The 12,366-nt window shown below is 42.5% G+C and overlaps 1 protein-coding gene across 8 annotated transcripts in view; it reads left to right on the top strand.

Moving 5' to 3' along the window:
- The window catches only part of LOC117255091 (LIM and calponin homology domains-containing protein 1-like), a 33,579-nt gene that overhangs the window by 9,097 nt on the left and 12,116 nt on the right, over positions 1-12,366 (top strand). For 5 of the 8 annotated variants that reach the window (XM_078166186.1, XM_033623659.2, XM_033623663.2 and 2 more), the window contains exons 2-15: positions 440-510; positions 621-690; positions 784-890; positions 978-1,008; positions 1,106-1,216; positions 2,708-2,835; positions 3,049-3,119; positions 4,973-5,174; positions 5,349-5,555; positions 6,173-6,478; positions 6,669-6,932; positions 9,677-9,934; positions 11,143-11,499; positions 11,612-11,953. In XM_078166186.1, coding sequence (XP_078022312.1) covers positions 440-510; positions 621-690; positions 784-890; positions 978-1,008; positions 1,106-1,216; positions 2,708-2,835; positions 3,049-3,119; positions 4,973-5,174; positions 5,349-5,555; positions 6,173-6,478; positions 6,669-6,932; positions 9,677-9,934; positions 11,143-11,499; positions 11,612-11,953 — 2,525 coding nt within the window. The remainder of the gene's footprint in view (positions 1-439; positions 511-620; positions 691-783; positions 891-977; positions 1,009-1,105; positions 1,217-2,707; positions 2,836-3,048; positions 3,120-4,972; positions 5,175-5,348; positions 5,556-6,172; positions 6,479-6,668; positions 6,933-9,676; positions 9,935-11,142; positions 11,500-11,611; positions 11,954-12,366) is intronic. The other 3 variants (XM_078166188.1, XM_078166189.1, XM_078166190.1) reach the window with 3 other exon arrangements.

Genomic DNA, 12,366 nt, shown 5'->3' on the forward strand with positions numbered 1-12,366 from the left:
GTTAAAGTCATATTAACTCTCTAAAACCCCCAGAATATTCAATTTACAATGTTACGCAACACACAAAAATAGCAAATCTTCACATTTAAGGAGCTGGAGCCAGAGAATGTTTGGCATTTACACTTGGTATACTTAAGTGATTAATCAGTTGTCGAGAACGATGATTCATTTTTTGTTCTTTTTGTATTTATATCTGCACAATACTTTGTTTTCATCTTTTTTTTTTATGACACCAATAAAAAGAGCAGCATGGCCAAAAATGAAACATGGGCTCTAAGAACTTGTAGTGATTATTTTATATGCTAAACAATTAGTTAATTATTTGGAAAATAACCCAGAATAAATTAAAAAATAAAAATAATTAAAATGAAGATAGCTGTCAGCTGCAGCTGTGGTTCCACTTGACCTCCTTTACATCTGCCTCTTCCTGTCCCCCCAGGCTGTAACAGGGAAGAGCTTTGGAGACAAGGACTTCCGCAGCGGACTGGAGAATGGCATCCTGTTATGCGAGTAAGCCGGTGACACTAACCCCACTCAGATTTTTATATCTGAAGTAGTGACAACATACATAAATTCCTCTAAGACTCAATAAATCTCTGCCTCTCCCCTCCTCCACTCAGGCTGCTGAGTGCAATCAAACCAGGGCTGGTCAAGAAGATCAACAGACTGCCCACCCCCATCGCTGGCCTGGTAAGAGGACACTCTCCAGAGTGACATTCATCCCAGTAAACCAGTCTGTTCGTCAGTCTGACTGTCTGTGGTCTCCTGCTGTCTGTCTTGTAGGACAACCTGTCAGTCTTCCTGCGGGGCTGTGAGGAGTTGGGCCTGAAGGGCTCCCAGCTGTTTGACCCCGGGGACTTGCAGGACACTTCCATACGGGCCAACCTCAAGTAAATGATCATTAGTGTGTGGCTTTTTATTCCTGTTAATTTAAATGTAGTCTCACATGACAGTAACACATCTCTTTCTCTCCTCAGGGACTCTGACTGCAACCGCAAGCTAAAAAATGTGAGACGTTTATTTTGTTTTTCTTGCTTTATCTTCAACGGCAGCATGCTTAGCATTTATGAATATACATCAAACCCTCCATATCTATGTCTCTCAGGTGCTGAACACAGTGTTCTGGCTTGGGAAGGCTGCCAGCGGCTGCGCCTCCTACAGCGGCCCTACTCTCAACCTCAAGGAGTTTGAAGGGCTTCTAGCTCAAATGAAGGTGGTGAGTGTGCACGGTGGAGAAGAGGACAGAGCAAGGAGGGGGGGACAGACAGACAGAAAGACAGATAGTGGTGTGGAGGAGGTGCGGGGGATAGATAGGTTAGTTTCCTGTCTTTGTTGGGGTGCAGGAGAGACACATGAGACAGGAGACAAACACATTTTTGTTTTTGTTACAACACAGCTACTCCTATTTCAGGGAGAGACAGAAAGAGAAGCAGGATATGAGTTTAGGAAGACAAATCTGTGAACATTTTATCTGTTGGATCAATGGGAAGTCAAATAACAAAGAGCACCTGGCTTTTTTGTTTCTTTTGCTCCCAGTTTGCTTTCCAATCAATTTCTCAAACTAGAGCTGCAAAAATTAGTCGTTAAGAGATTAGTCAATCAAACGAAAGTTAATTGCGTTAATCATCATTTTTCAAGCAAAGATATCAAACATTTGCTGGGTCTAACTTTTTAAGGTCCCGATCACACAGAGAGCATTTTGCCTGTCGCAAAATACGAGGCACGCAGCACTGCCTTTTTTTAAAATTGAATGCCGCTAGTGGAAAAAAATGCTTGCTGTGCCTTTTTATTGTTGCCAGGCAAACATGGACTCACCTCCTTATTAACCTAACCTTCCCGTGTAATCGGACTACCATTATTTTTAGGTATTTTTGACTGTAATTAGTATCTAGTTCCTTAAATGGACAGGACGAGGGTACTTGCTGTAGCTCTGGTTGAGGGTTAGAGGCTGTCAGTAAATAGTTTGTTGGGCACAGGAAAACGGAGATCTGTGTGGGTACATGAGACCCTAAAAAAGAGGGTGGATCATGGGGAGTACCACCAGTTGGTCCAGGAGCTTCGCCTCGATGATGGCCGTTTCCAGGCATATTTTAGGATGACTCAGGGGCAGGGCCTCCTGTCTATCGTATAACTCTGGGTATCCAGCAACCGCTACCACCAGTTTCTCCTCCATTGTTTACCAACTGTAAACTCGTTGTCATGACCACCACAGAAGACCCGCCTCTCAAATCATCCGATTGGACGATGTGAAAAAGATGACAAAAAAAAGAGATGACATGAGGCAAACTGGAGGAGTTCAGAGTGCTCCGGTGCTTAGAGCAGAGAAATTCCAGGCGCGTCACAACGCAAGAACTGCAGCAAAAACCTTCATTCTCATAAAAAACAATTACAAAAAGGCGCCTCATTGTCATTTATGACTGTTCAGACTGTTCGTTGGAGCAAAAAAAGCAATATAAAGAAGTCACTAGGGCTCTGGGAAATTGTCATGAGCTTTTTTCACATTTTTTTGACATTTTATAGAAATGATTGATCAGTTAATTGTGAAAATAATTGGCAGATTAATCAATAAGGAGAATAATCATTAGTTGCAGCCCTTTTTTCAACCCGTGTGTTGTCTTTTAAATGAGATTCTTCACGCATTCTTCCTACTTGATACATTTTCCACACATTTCCTGACGGCTGATGTGTGTTTGCGTGTGTTTTGTAGGAGAGCGAGGAAGGAGGCGACAGTTCACAGAAGCGCAGCGTGAGAGACAGCGGCTACGACTGCTGGGACTCTGAGAGGAGCGACTCTCTCTCTCCACCAAGACACACTCGAGACAACTCCCTAGACAGGTGGGAGACATCTGTCAACACATATGCACACCAAATACATGGACGAACACACCGGGGGTATTTCAGATGACTGATGAAAACTTAAAGGCAGCTGTTGACATTTTCAGATTTCAGACACTCAATTCAAACATCACAACAGATTTTACTAATGCAAAATCCCACATGTGACTTTGCAGTGAGATGTTTTTCATCTGTTTTGCTTGTTTTTGACAGTCTGGACTCCTTCGGCTCCCGCTCACAGCACAGCCCTTCTCCTGATGTGGTGAATCGAGGCAACAGTGATGGTAGGTTTCTGATAAATGTCTCTCAAATTCTCTTATGAAAGTTCTGAGCTGATGTTTCCCACTGCTTCCAGTCTTTATGCAAAGCTCGCCCCATTTCTTTGCATATAAACATGAGAGTGGATATAAATTTCCTCATCTAAGTCTCAGAAATAAAGCAAACAATTCTCTAAATGTTGAACTATTCCTTTAAAGCAGCGACACAAAACCCACTCATCCATAAATAGTCTGAGTGCTGTTCTCTAACATGTTGGGGTTTTAACCTTGTGGCCAGTCAGGCGGGTTGTGGACAACAGCTGAACGTCTCAGACACTGTGCGTGTGTGTCTGTGTGTCTGTGTGTGTCTGTGTGTGTGTCTGTGTGTGTGTGCCCCAGATGCAGCAGCTGTTGGTCTGAGTAGCAGTCACTAGAGATTTAGACCTGGGAAACACAGGCTGAGGTCAACATCCTGCCTGTCGCATGTCAATCTGTGTATGTGTGTGTGTTTGAGGGCAGTATCACAGGCATCCTGTTTGTTTCTTTTATGTTGACAGTATAATATGTGTGCAGAAGGGTGACAAGAAAAACACTATTCCAGAGCCGGGAATAGACTCATCGCCTACATGCTCTGGAGGTCACAGAGACAGTGTGCTGCTTTGCAAAGTAATATTTATTACCCGACAGGAAAGATGGACACAGGGTATAAATTGTCCTGTTCTGTCTGCATGTGTGTTTGCAGAATACTTTATAGATTTATGCACAATAACCTTGTCAAAAAGTTGGCACTGACTGCCCACATAATGCTGTTGCAGTTACATCTAAAGCATAATTCTGCTGTAATATAACTTGGGTCATATTGTTGCCATTTTGGTAAGTATTTTTATCAGTTATGTGAACACTGTACTCACTAAAAGTTGAAAGAGAGATTTTGAACGATTTTGGAACATCCGACAGGTTGTAAACAAGCCAGCAGCTTAGCTGAATGCTATTAATCCCTTATTGTCCTCCATAAAATATGACTAACCTAGAAGTCTGTAAAAAAAAAATATGTCCAAGTGGTCATGTTTCTTGCCGGTGTGACTTCTTTGTAGCAAAGTTGCCCTATTTATTAACTCAGCAATTAACTTGTTATTATTACCAATAGAAATAAAGGCCATAACTACAAAAATAAGACCAGTGGTTGTAATGAAGCGAAAAAAATACTGTTAAATTTCCAAAGGGACTCACATAAATAAACCTTCATTTTGAGATAGGAAAGGGTTAGGATTAGGGCTGCACAATATATCGTTGTCTTATTGTCATCATAATGTCAACATGCACGATAAACGCATGATATTATACTCAGGGAATGATGAAAATAATTAATTCAACAAGCAATTTGTTGTATTTCAGCAGTAAATAGCAGCAGAGAGGTGGACTACTTTAACATGTTTTTATCATATGTAATATCGTTATTGTAATATTCAACACATTAGTGCATGTTTTCCTCATATCATGCAGCCCGACACATAACTACCTTGTCAGTCTTTACAAATTTAATTAAGGTGGTAGAAGGGCATTCCTGTGAACAAATGTAGTACTGATCTCAATCCGTGGTGTTACAGTAAACATTCAAAATGCTTTTAAGTGTCTAAAAACTTAACATAAACATGCCATGGTCCATTTTATGTTTTTAATGTTTGCACTTAACGACATGGAACAAATGGGCATCGAAGATGTTATGAAGTTTTAGTGTAACATGGAGCTAATTTGTCTTGAGAATCAAATAGCGTTTGTAAAGGTTATTATGCAGGGACCAATTAAAAATAACTCCTGACATACTTTCTAACCTTCTTTACTCTTTTCTCTTTTATGCTCCATCACTCTTTGCTGCCCAGGGCGAGGCAGCGACTCAGAGGCCGATGCCCCCAGCAGAAGGCCAGATGTGCGAAAAGATGACATGTTGGCCAGACGGACGGCCAGCAGTGAATCAAGATGCTCCATTCCCTTTAACCAGTTTCTTCCCAACCGAACCAACGCCAGCTCCTACATCCCAACTCCACGCCGAAAACCACACACAGAGGAAGGAGAGCAGCGGAGGTAATGACCATCACGGCAGCGCAATAGATAATTCAGATGCAACTCATGCATTTTACACAAGTTATTAAGTGCTGGAAAAATAGACAAACTGAGCAGAAGGAAAAGGTAAATCACACAAGACACACAAACTACCTCATCCCTAATCTCTCCCTGCCATTACACACTGTTCCCCAGTCACCCCCAAGCCACTCCAGAACAGCCTAAAAAAACTGGACCACACCACAAAACTCCTAAGACTGTCACTTGGGCACTTGAGAACAATGGGGAAAAAGTAAAACAGGAAGAGGAAAAGGTGACCCGGGAATCGGTGGAGCAGAGGAGGCTGCAGATGTTGGAGAAGGCAGGAATTAAAGTGCTGCCTGCTGCCGTTCGCTACAGCAGGTCAGAGAGGAGGGGCATGAGAGCTGCTGCTGTGGTTTGACAGTTTGGTCGTGTTCACTAACGGATCTTTATGATGGTAATTGTGTTTGTGTGTGTTTTTTTTCGTGGTCTCCACTCACACTGGTGCTGATGTTTGAGAGTTTGGTCGTGTTCACTAACAGATTGTTACGATGGTAATTCTGTTTGTGTGTTTTTTTTTGGTGGTGCTGCACTCAAACTGGTGCCAAGGTTCGATGTTTGGTTTTGTGTAGCTATCTGTTTGCAGCAAACTGGCTCATTAATGATGAGTTTTGTGTTGGCGTAGAGATCTGACTAACTGCTTGGTACTTCTCTGTGGTCCACATCTGGAAGAGGTTGATTAACATCATGTCAGTTGTCAGTATTAGATTTCAATGGTCATGAATTGCTCCCTGGTTGGTGTGTTAACTCTGGCGCACATAGTCATACGTTTGCCTGTAAAGTATGACTAATCAACGGGACTATGCCATATGACAGTATTTGTGGACGAATGTCAAATCTGAACATTGCATGTCCCCACCTCTGCTCACAACATGCAACAATGGATTTTTAATACTGTCTGAAATTGCCCTTCTACGACATTCCATCTCCAACCTCAGCCCTCCCACAATGGAGCACCGGGAAGTGAGGTCACCGTCCCCAAACATCATCCTTCGCTGCGAAAATGACTTTTTGAGCTCTAACAAATCTGCATTGGACTCCTCTGACGCAGAAGAGGAGGCAGAGGTGAGGAAAGTCCCCGATGTTCAGAGAGATGACCTGGCATCCAGACGAGCTCTTCGCAGCCCCGTCGCTCCCAAAGTGCATCAGTTTGTCCCTCCACCTGTATGTAGTGACAAAGACCGAGAGCGCTGGGAAGGCATTAGACGAGCCTCTCAGCAAACGCTGCAGGAGAAGGAGATCAGGTTAGCCAGTGTTTGTGTGTGTGGTGCTGTTTTTCTTCCATCTTCTCCCTAACTCACTACTAAATATCCTCTTCCATGTTCCTGCTCTTTTTTTCTTCTTTGGGTGTTGTGGTCACTTGTGGTTTGACGTGTGTGCTCCACTTTGATGTGTGCTGTGTGATGCCTTCGTACTGGCTCTGTGATTGGACAGTGAAAAGGAAGCAGTCCCTGACATCATTACACGCAGAGACAACCCCTTCCTTAAATCCGCCCCTCGCCATGAGGAAGAGGAGGATGAGGAGGAAGATGGAGAAGAGGTTAAGGCGATGCCTAATAAGCAGAAGGATGACCTGGCTCGGAGGCGGGCTCAGAGTAAGCCCCTCCCTCACAGGGATGGACCAGTGAGCTTTGTTACTGCCTCCATTAGCGAGGCAGATATGCAGAAGTGGGAGAGACTCAAGATGACTGAACCCAGGTGCCCATTACACTCTCTGCTTCAGCACACATGCAATACAAAGCACTTAAATGCTGCTGGATGTTGAATGTGTGGTGTGTTAATGACTGGGAGGATGTGCAGTGTGTTTGTGCTTCTAGTTTTACTTTCAGTTTGAAACAGATCATTACAGGCAGGAGAGGATCTTTAATCTGCAGAGACTTTCATATGAAGTTGCAGCCCAGCCTAAATATTGTTTCAAACCCTCACAAACAGTGGGTTAAATACACAGGGGACTTGACTTGAGTCTTCACCAAAGTGCTACACGTCAGTACACATTGTCTGAAGTGACAAAGTTTCATGACTCTGTCTCAGAAGTCCAAATATCATTGCAACAAAAGCTTATTTTGCAAATGCATATGAGATGGAGCAGTAAAATAAAAACCAACACCTTCTTTACTTTACTTAACTTTTACTTTTCTTTTTGCATCTTTAGTTTCAGCATCATTGATCATTGTTGTTCACACTTATTGGCAGTAAACTCCAAAGAGTTACTTTTTGGAAGAGTTCAGGATCATGACTTTAATCACCCTATTTCCAGTCTTTTCGCTGAGTTCAGCTTATGGCTGAAGCTCTCTGTAGCTTCATATTTACTTTTTCATATGACAGTGGCATCAATATTCCCATCCACGAGAGCACGAGAACAAATAAGTGTATTTCCCAAAATGTCAACCTGTTATTGCAAGTCATTTGTTTCGCAAAAATACCCAAAAACATTGGTTCTAGCTTCACAAATATTTGAGTTTGCTACTTTTTTTCTGTTTTATATCTTTATAAAAAGGATATCGTCAGGGTTTTGATTATTAAGACAGGTAAACAATCAATTTGTCTCCTTGGGCTCAGGGGAATCATCATGGGTATTTTTCCACTGTTCTCTGACATGTTACACATTAAATTATTGATTTTGTAATCAAAAGATATCAACAGGTTAATCTATAATGTGAAGAGTGATTTTTTGCAACCTTGCAGATTGCAACCAGCTGAAACTTCTCCTGGTTAGAATTCCAGTCAGAACATTTACATGACATAAGAGAAAATTGATTTATTGTGTAAGTGCGACTAAAACTGGACTTTTAAAATACATGTAAACATGTTAGTCTGATTGAAATCATACTAAATTCTCAAAGTTGGACTAACACACTCAGAAAATGTGATTGGGATTCAAATTACTCCTGGATGCATACAGTTCAGACCCAAACTGGCTTAGACGCTCTGCGTAAGCTCCACAGTTTCTGCCCCAGGCTTTTATCTGGAAGTCGAATACCATTAAATGCATAATAGAAGAAGCTACTAACAACATGGCGAAATCTACATCCAGCGTGCATTTCATCTGTACAAAAAGCAAAACGTATAGCACGTACGTGATGTACAGAGCTGTAAAGTTGTCCACCATGATACCAGTTTGTTGCTAGCTAACTGTAGCTAACTTGTTTGTCGATTGTTTGGTCTGTGATGTAATAGGTCCAATAATAACAAGCTGAAAGGGGGGCATATAGCCACTTAGTCAGACATACTTAGGTCAATAAATTGATTCCCCTCCCGTGCTTGTATACTGGGACAGGGACAGTAGTCCAGTTAAATGGCCTAGTCAAGCTGTAGCCATAGTTCTTCCTCTCCAAAACAAACAGACACAGTGATTAAAACTGGATTAAAACTGGCAAAAACATTAAATAAAGCAGTTTCTCTGTAAAAGTCAGTGTTTTGCCGATACTGTTTGTCACAGATGGACTTCTAGCTACAGTGGCCAAAGTGAAAACGCGAAAACGCAAATGGCCTTATCTGGATCTAGTGTTTGGTTTGTCCGTTCTGGGCTACTGTAGGAACATTGCGGTGCAACATGGTGATATCCAGAAACGTCCCCCCACTCCCAATGTAGATATAAAGGGATCAATCTCGGGTATAAAAGAATAGTAAACACTAAAGAAAACGTATTTAATATGTGTTGTTTCTGCTAATATATCACCCTAAATCCTACACACTGGACCTTTAAGCCTCTTCCTCTTCATCTTTTATCGTTAGAAACAGTCAAACAGTCAAAAATATCTGAAAACAGCCTTAAAATATACTTCCACTGTCTGCTTGTCAGTATTTCATCAGTTTCAGCTCTGTTTGTCTTTGGCCCTGTGTATCCTTTTGTAAACCGCCATATATCCCCTCAGAGATAGTCTTCCTTCTCTTCTTCTCTCTGCTGCTCCCCATGTTCTCATCTGCTTGTTTATTCTCCTCACTATTGTGCACTTCAGGCCTCCTCAGTCTTCTTTGACAGGCATTGAAACAGAGCAGGGAATTGGCCCGTGTGTGTGAGACTCTGTGTGTGTGACCAAAAGAGAGGCGACTGTTGGCTGTGTGCACTGCCTCGGCTTTGTTTTTCTGTCTCTGCGCTGATGTCATTACATAGGATAAAGAGTTTTTTGTGTTCCCAGTGGAGCAGCAGTTGCCGGGAAAATATGGCTACCTAGAGCAGATAAAAAACTTGGGGGGCTATGTTGTGATTGTACGTATGTGTTGAAGGGATTTTAGTGCATAACCTCATGCTTTGTGCTCTTCTGTCCATCCACACTTCCTGTCTGATTCATCATTTCCACCTCATTCTTCCTTTGTCCTCACAGTCTGCTCCTCTGTCTCTGATTGCTCATGGTTTCTTTTCCACCCTCTTTTGCCCTTTTGCTGGCTGTGTGTTGTGTGTGATTGTACGCCTGTGTTCATCTGTGAGATTGCATCTACAGTGAGGCTAGCCCGGCCCCTGTGTGTCAGGCTTGTCTGCAGAAAAATTATGGAAGTCCTTTCAGCGGATCAGCAAAGGCTGGACGAGGTCACAGCAAAGTTGTGACCTTTGGAGGTGTGACTGAGATCGGGCAGCCAATAGACACAGTCACGTCAAGTGAAGGGGAGGAGACGGAGTTGCTAAGACGACTCCTTTCCAAGACAACTGTAGCAATGCCTACCATTGGCCTGGGCTCCCAGCTTTCAGAGCGGGAACGCAGGTATGGACGAGGCCAAATACAAGACATCTTAGGCAACAGTGGCTTTAATCCAAAGCTTTTTGCATTAGTGTGGCCTGTATTGAGAATTAACTAGGTTAATCTCTATTTATTACTAAATAAATGGTTTAAGTAAACTGCTTGTCCATGTCGTTTTGAAAGATGTTTCACATTTCAGGCTCATTTGAATTAGTAAATGAGGTCATTTGGATGCACCTCTCTGCATTGTGCTGATTTGCTTGTAGTTTTAATAGGAAACACAGGCACACACACAAGGGTGTAGGTTTTGTTTCAACATTGGGGGGTACACATATGAAACGGGGTCCTCCGCAAGAACATTTTTAGCATCAAACACTTAATTCCCTCCATTCTGGTGAATTTTTGTGCACCAATTTGTGCCTTGTCTTCATCAATTTTTAGGATTTTGTCAAAATTAAAGTCGTCTTCTACTGTCTTGTTTTTAGTAGGAGACATGTCCCCTACATCCCCCCTGAAATCTACACCTATGCACACACATACATGCATGCTTGTATAAATCGGCTGATATTAGCTCATTGCAAATATACATAACTGGCATGTAAATGCAAGTAAAAAGAAACTGCGGATGGGCTGACAAGTAAAAAGATATGTTTTAGGTAGTTTTCAAACAATATCTTCATTACATATTTAATAAGAGAGCACTGGCAAGTTGGCAAGTTTTGGCTATTCTTATTGTAAGTGTTTATTTATGTCATGATTTAATGTAAATATTGGCCAATATATCAGCCACAGAAATCCTGGTTGGGCTACAGAGAGTCCAATTCATGTGTTTCTGTAATGATTCTGTAAACCTTTTTCTCCTTAGATGTCTGTTCACTTATGATACATGTTTCAGAAATGTTTCTTACAATCAAAACCTTTCATCGGTGGAGATTTTCGCATGGCTCTGATGGTCAAAGAGTTTAAAATGTCGTAGCAGGTCTTTTATTTTTTTTTTTATTTATTGTAGATTTGCATTAGTTTTGCATGTTTTTTTCTAACCCTTTTTTATCTGTTGCTAAGACACTCTCATGAGTGGTTTTTAGTTTGACATTTTTTCTTCTTTACGATCCGTGTTCTGTGCTCTTGGTGGTCACCTGTGGCCTGCTGTTCTGCATGGTCATGCCTGGATTTTAGGACTATAGTTTCCATCCTTTCTGCCACAGTTTGAGCTTTGTGTGACGCTTTCACAGGCAGGTAGATGGAGCTGACCTCAATCAACCCACCCCTCCTTCTGCTGACCTCCCACCCTGCACCCCTGAAACCCCTCCTTCTGCTGCTGAGCTGGATGCACGTCTGGCTCAGTATGAACAGAGAGCAGAGGAGGAGGATGAGGAGGAAGAGGAAAGAATCCCAGATCTTCGGAAAGACGACATGATGGCGAGGAGGACGGGAGTTTTCCATAAACAAAGCGCCTCTACAGTGACTTACAACCGTTTCCTGCCTCTGCCCAGCACTAAGCGCGACACACAAGGGGAGGTCACCACTGATGCTGCTCCGCGGAACAAAAGGAAAGTGCAGGCAGACAGGAGCAAGAAACTGAATGTCAGGTGGGCTGAGATTTGTGTGTCTAACAGAGTACGGAGGCACTAACACGCTTGGTGTGGTTTGCATCCTCAAAGAGATTCTCCAACTTGATGTTTATAGTTATTTCAATTATAGGAGTTTCTCTCATAGAGTTGAGCAGCAGCCACCCAGAGTTCCCATGGAAACACCTCAACCGCATCCTGACACGATTGTCATCCGAGCAACGTCTCACAGCGAACGAGAGTATGATGATGATGACGAGTACGATGAAAATGAGCCTCTGCCTGACCTGGAGAAGGATGATATGATGGCACGAAGGACCAGATCATTCCAAAAACAGAGTGCAGCCAGAACAAACCAGTCCCTCAACCAGTTCCTCCCAGTGCCTGGATCAGTTAAATATAACATCGCCCCAGTGTCTGCAATGAAGCCACTACACAGCAGACCTAAACTCACAGAGAAGATGGCTTGTGAGAGGTATTTACTGTGTTTGAATGATGAAGAGATTGTGGTGTCGGCCAACTACTGCAACTAACAAACATATTTTACTGGCAGAGACAAAGGTTTGATTATGTTTACAAGTTAAATGGCCTGCAGATCTAACACTAATACATCTCTGTGGATGATTTATAGTGGATCCTGACCCAAGTGTGATGTTGTCTTGGTTCCATGTTTGAGTGCCTGCAGCTGGACGCTTGATGTGGTTTCGTTTGTATTATTTGTATATGAAAGAACTGGTCGACTTTGATTTGCTGTTGGGATTGGATTCTTGGAGTTGTGGTTCTCATATGGCTTGTTGAAGTTTGTGCTTGGATTCTGGCCTTTTTTTTTTTTTGCTGTTGAGGTTTAACCTTGACTTTGCTTGCCATGACTTTGGTTGTTTGGCTCTA

The sequence above is a fragment of the Epinephelus lanceolatus genome, chromosome 3 (genome assembly GCF_041903045.1).
Source record: "Epinephelus lanceolatus isolate andai-2023 chromosome 3, ASM4190304v1, whole genome shotgun sequence".
NCBI classification, from domain to species: domain Eukaryota; kingdom Metazoa; phylum Chordata; class Actinopteri; order Perciformes; family Serranidae; genus Epinephelus; species Epinephelus lanceolatus.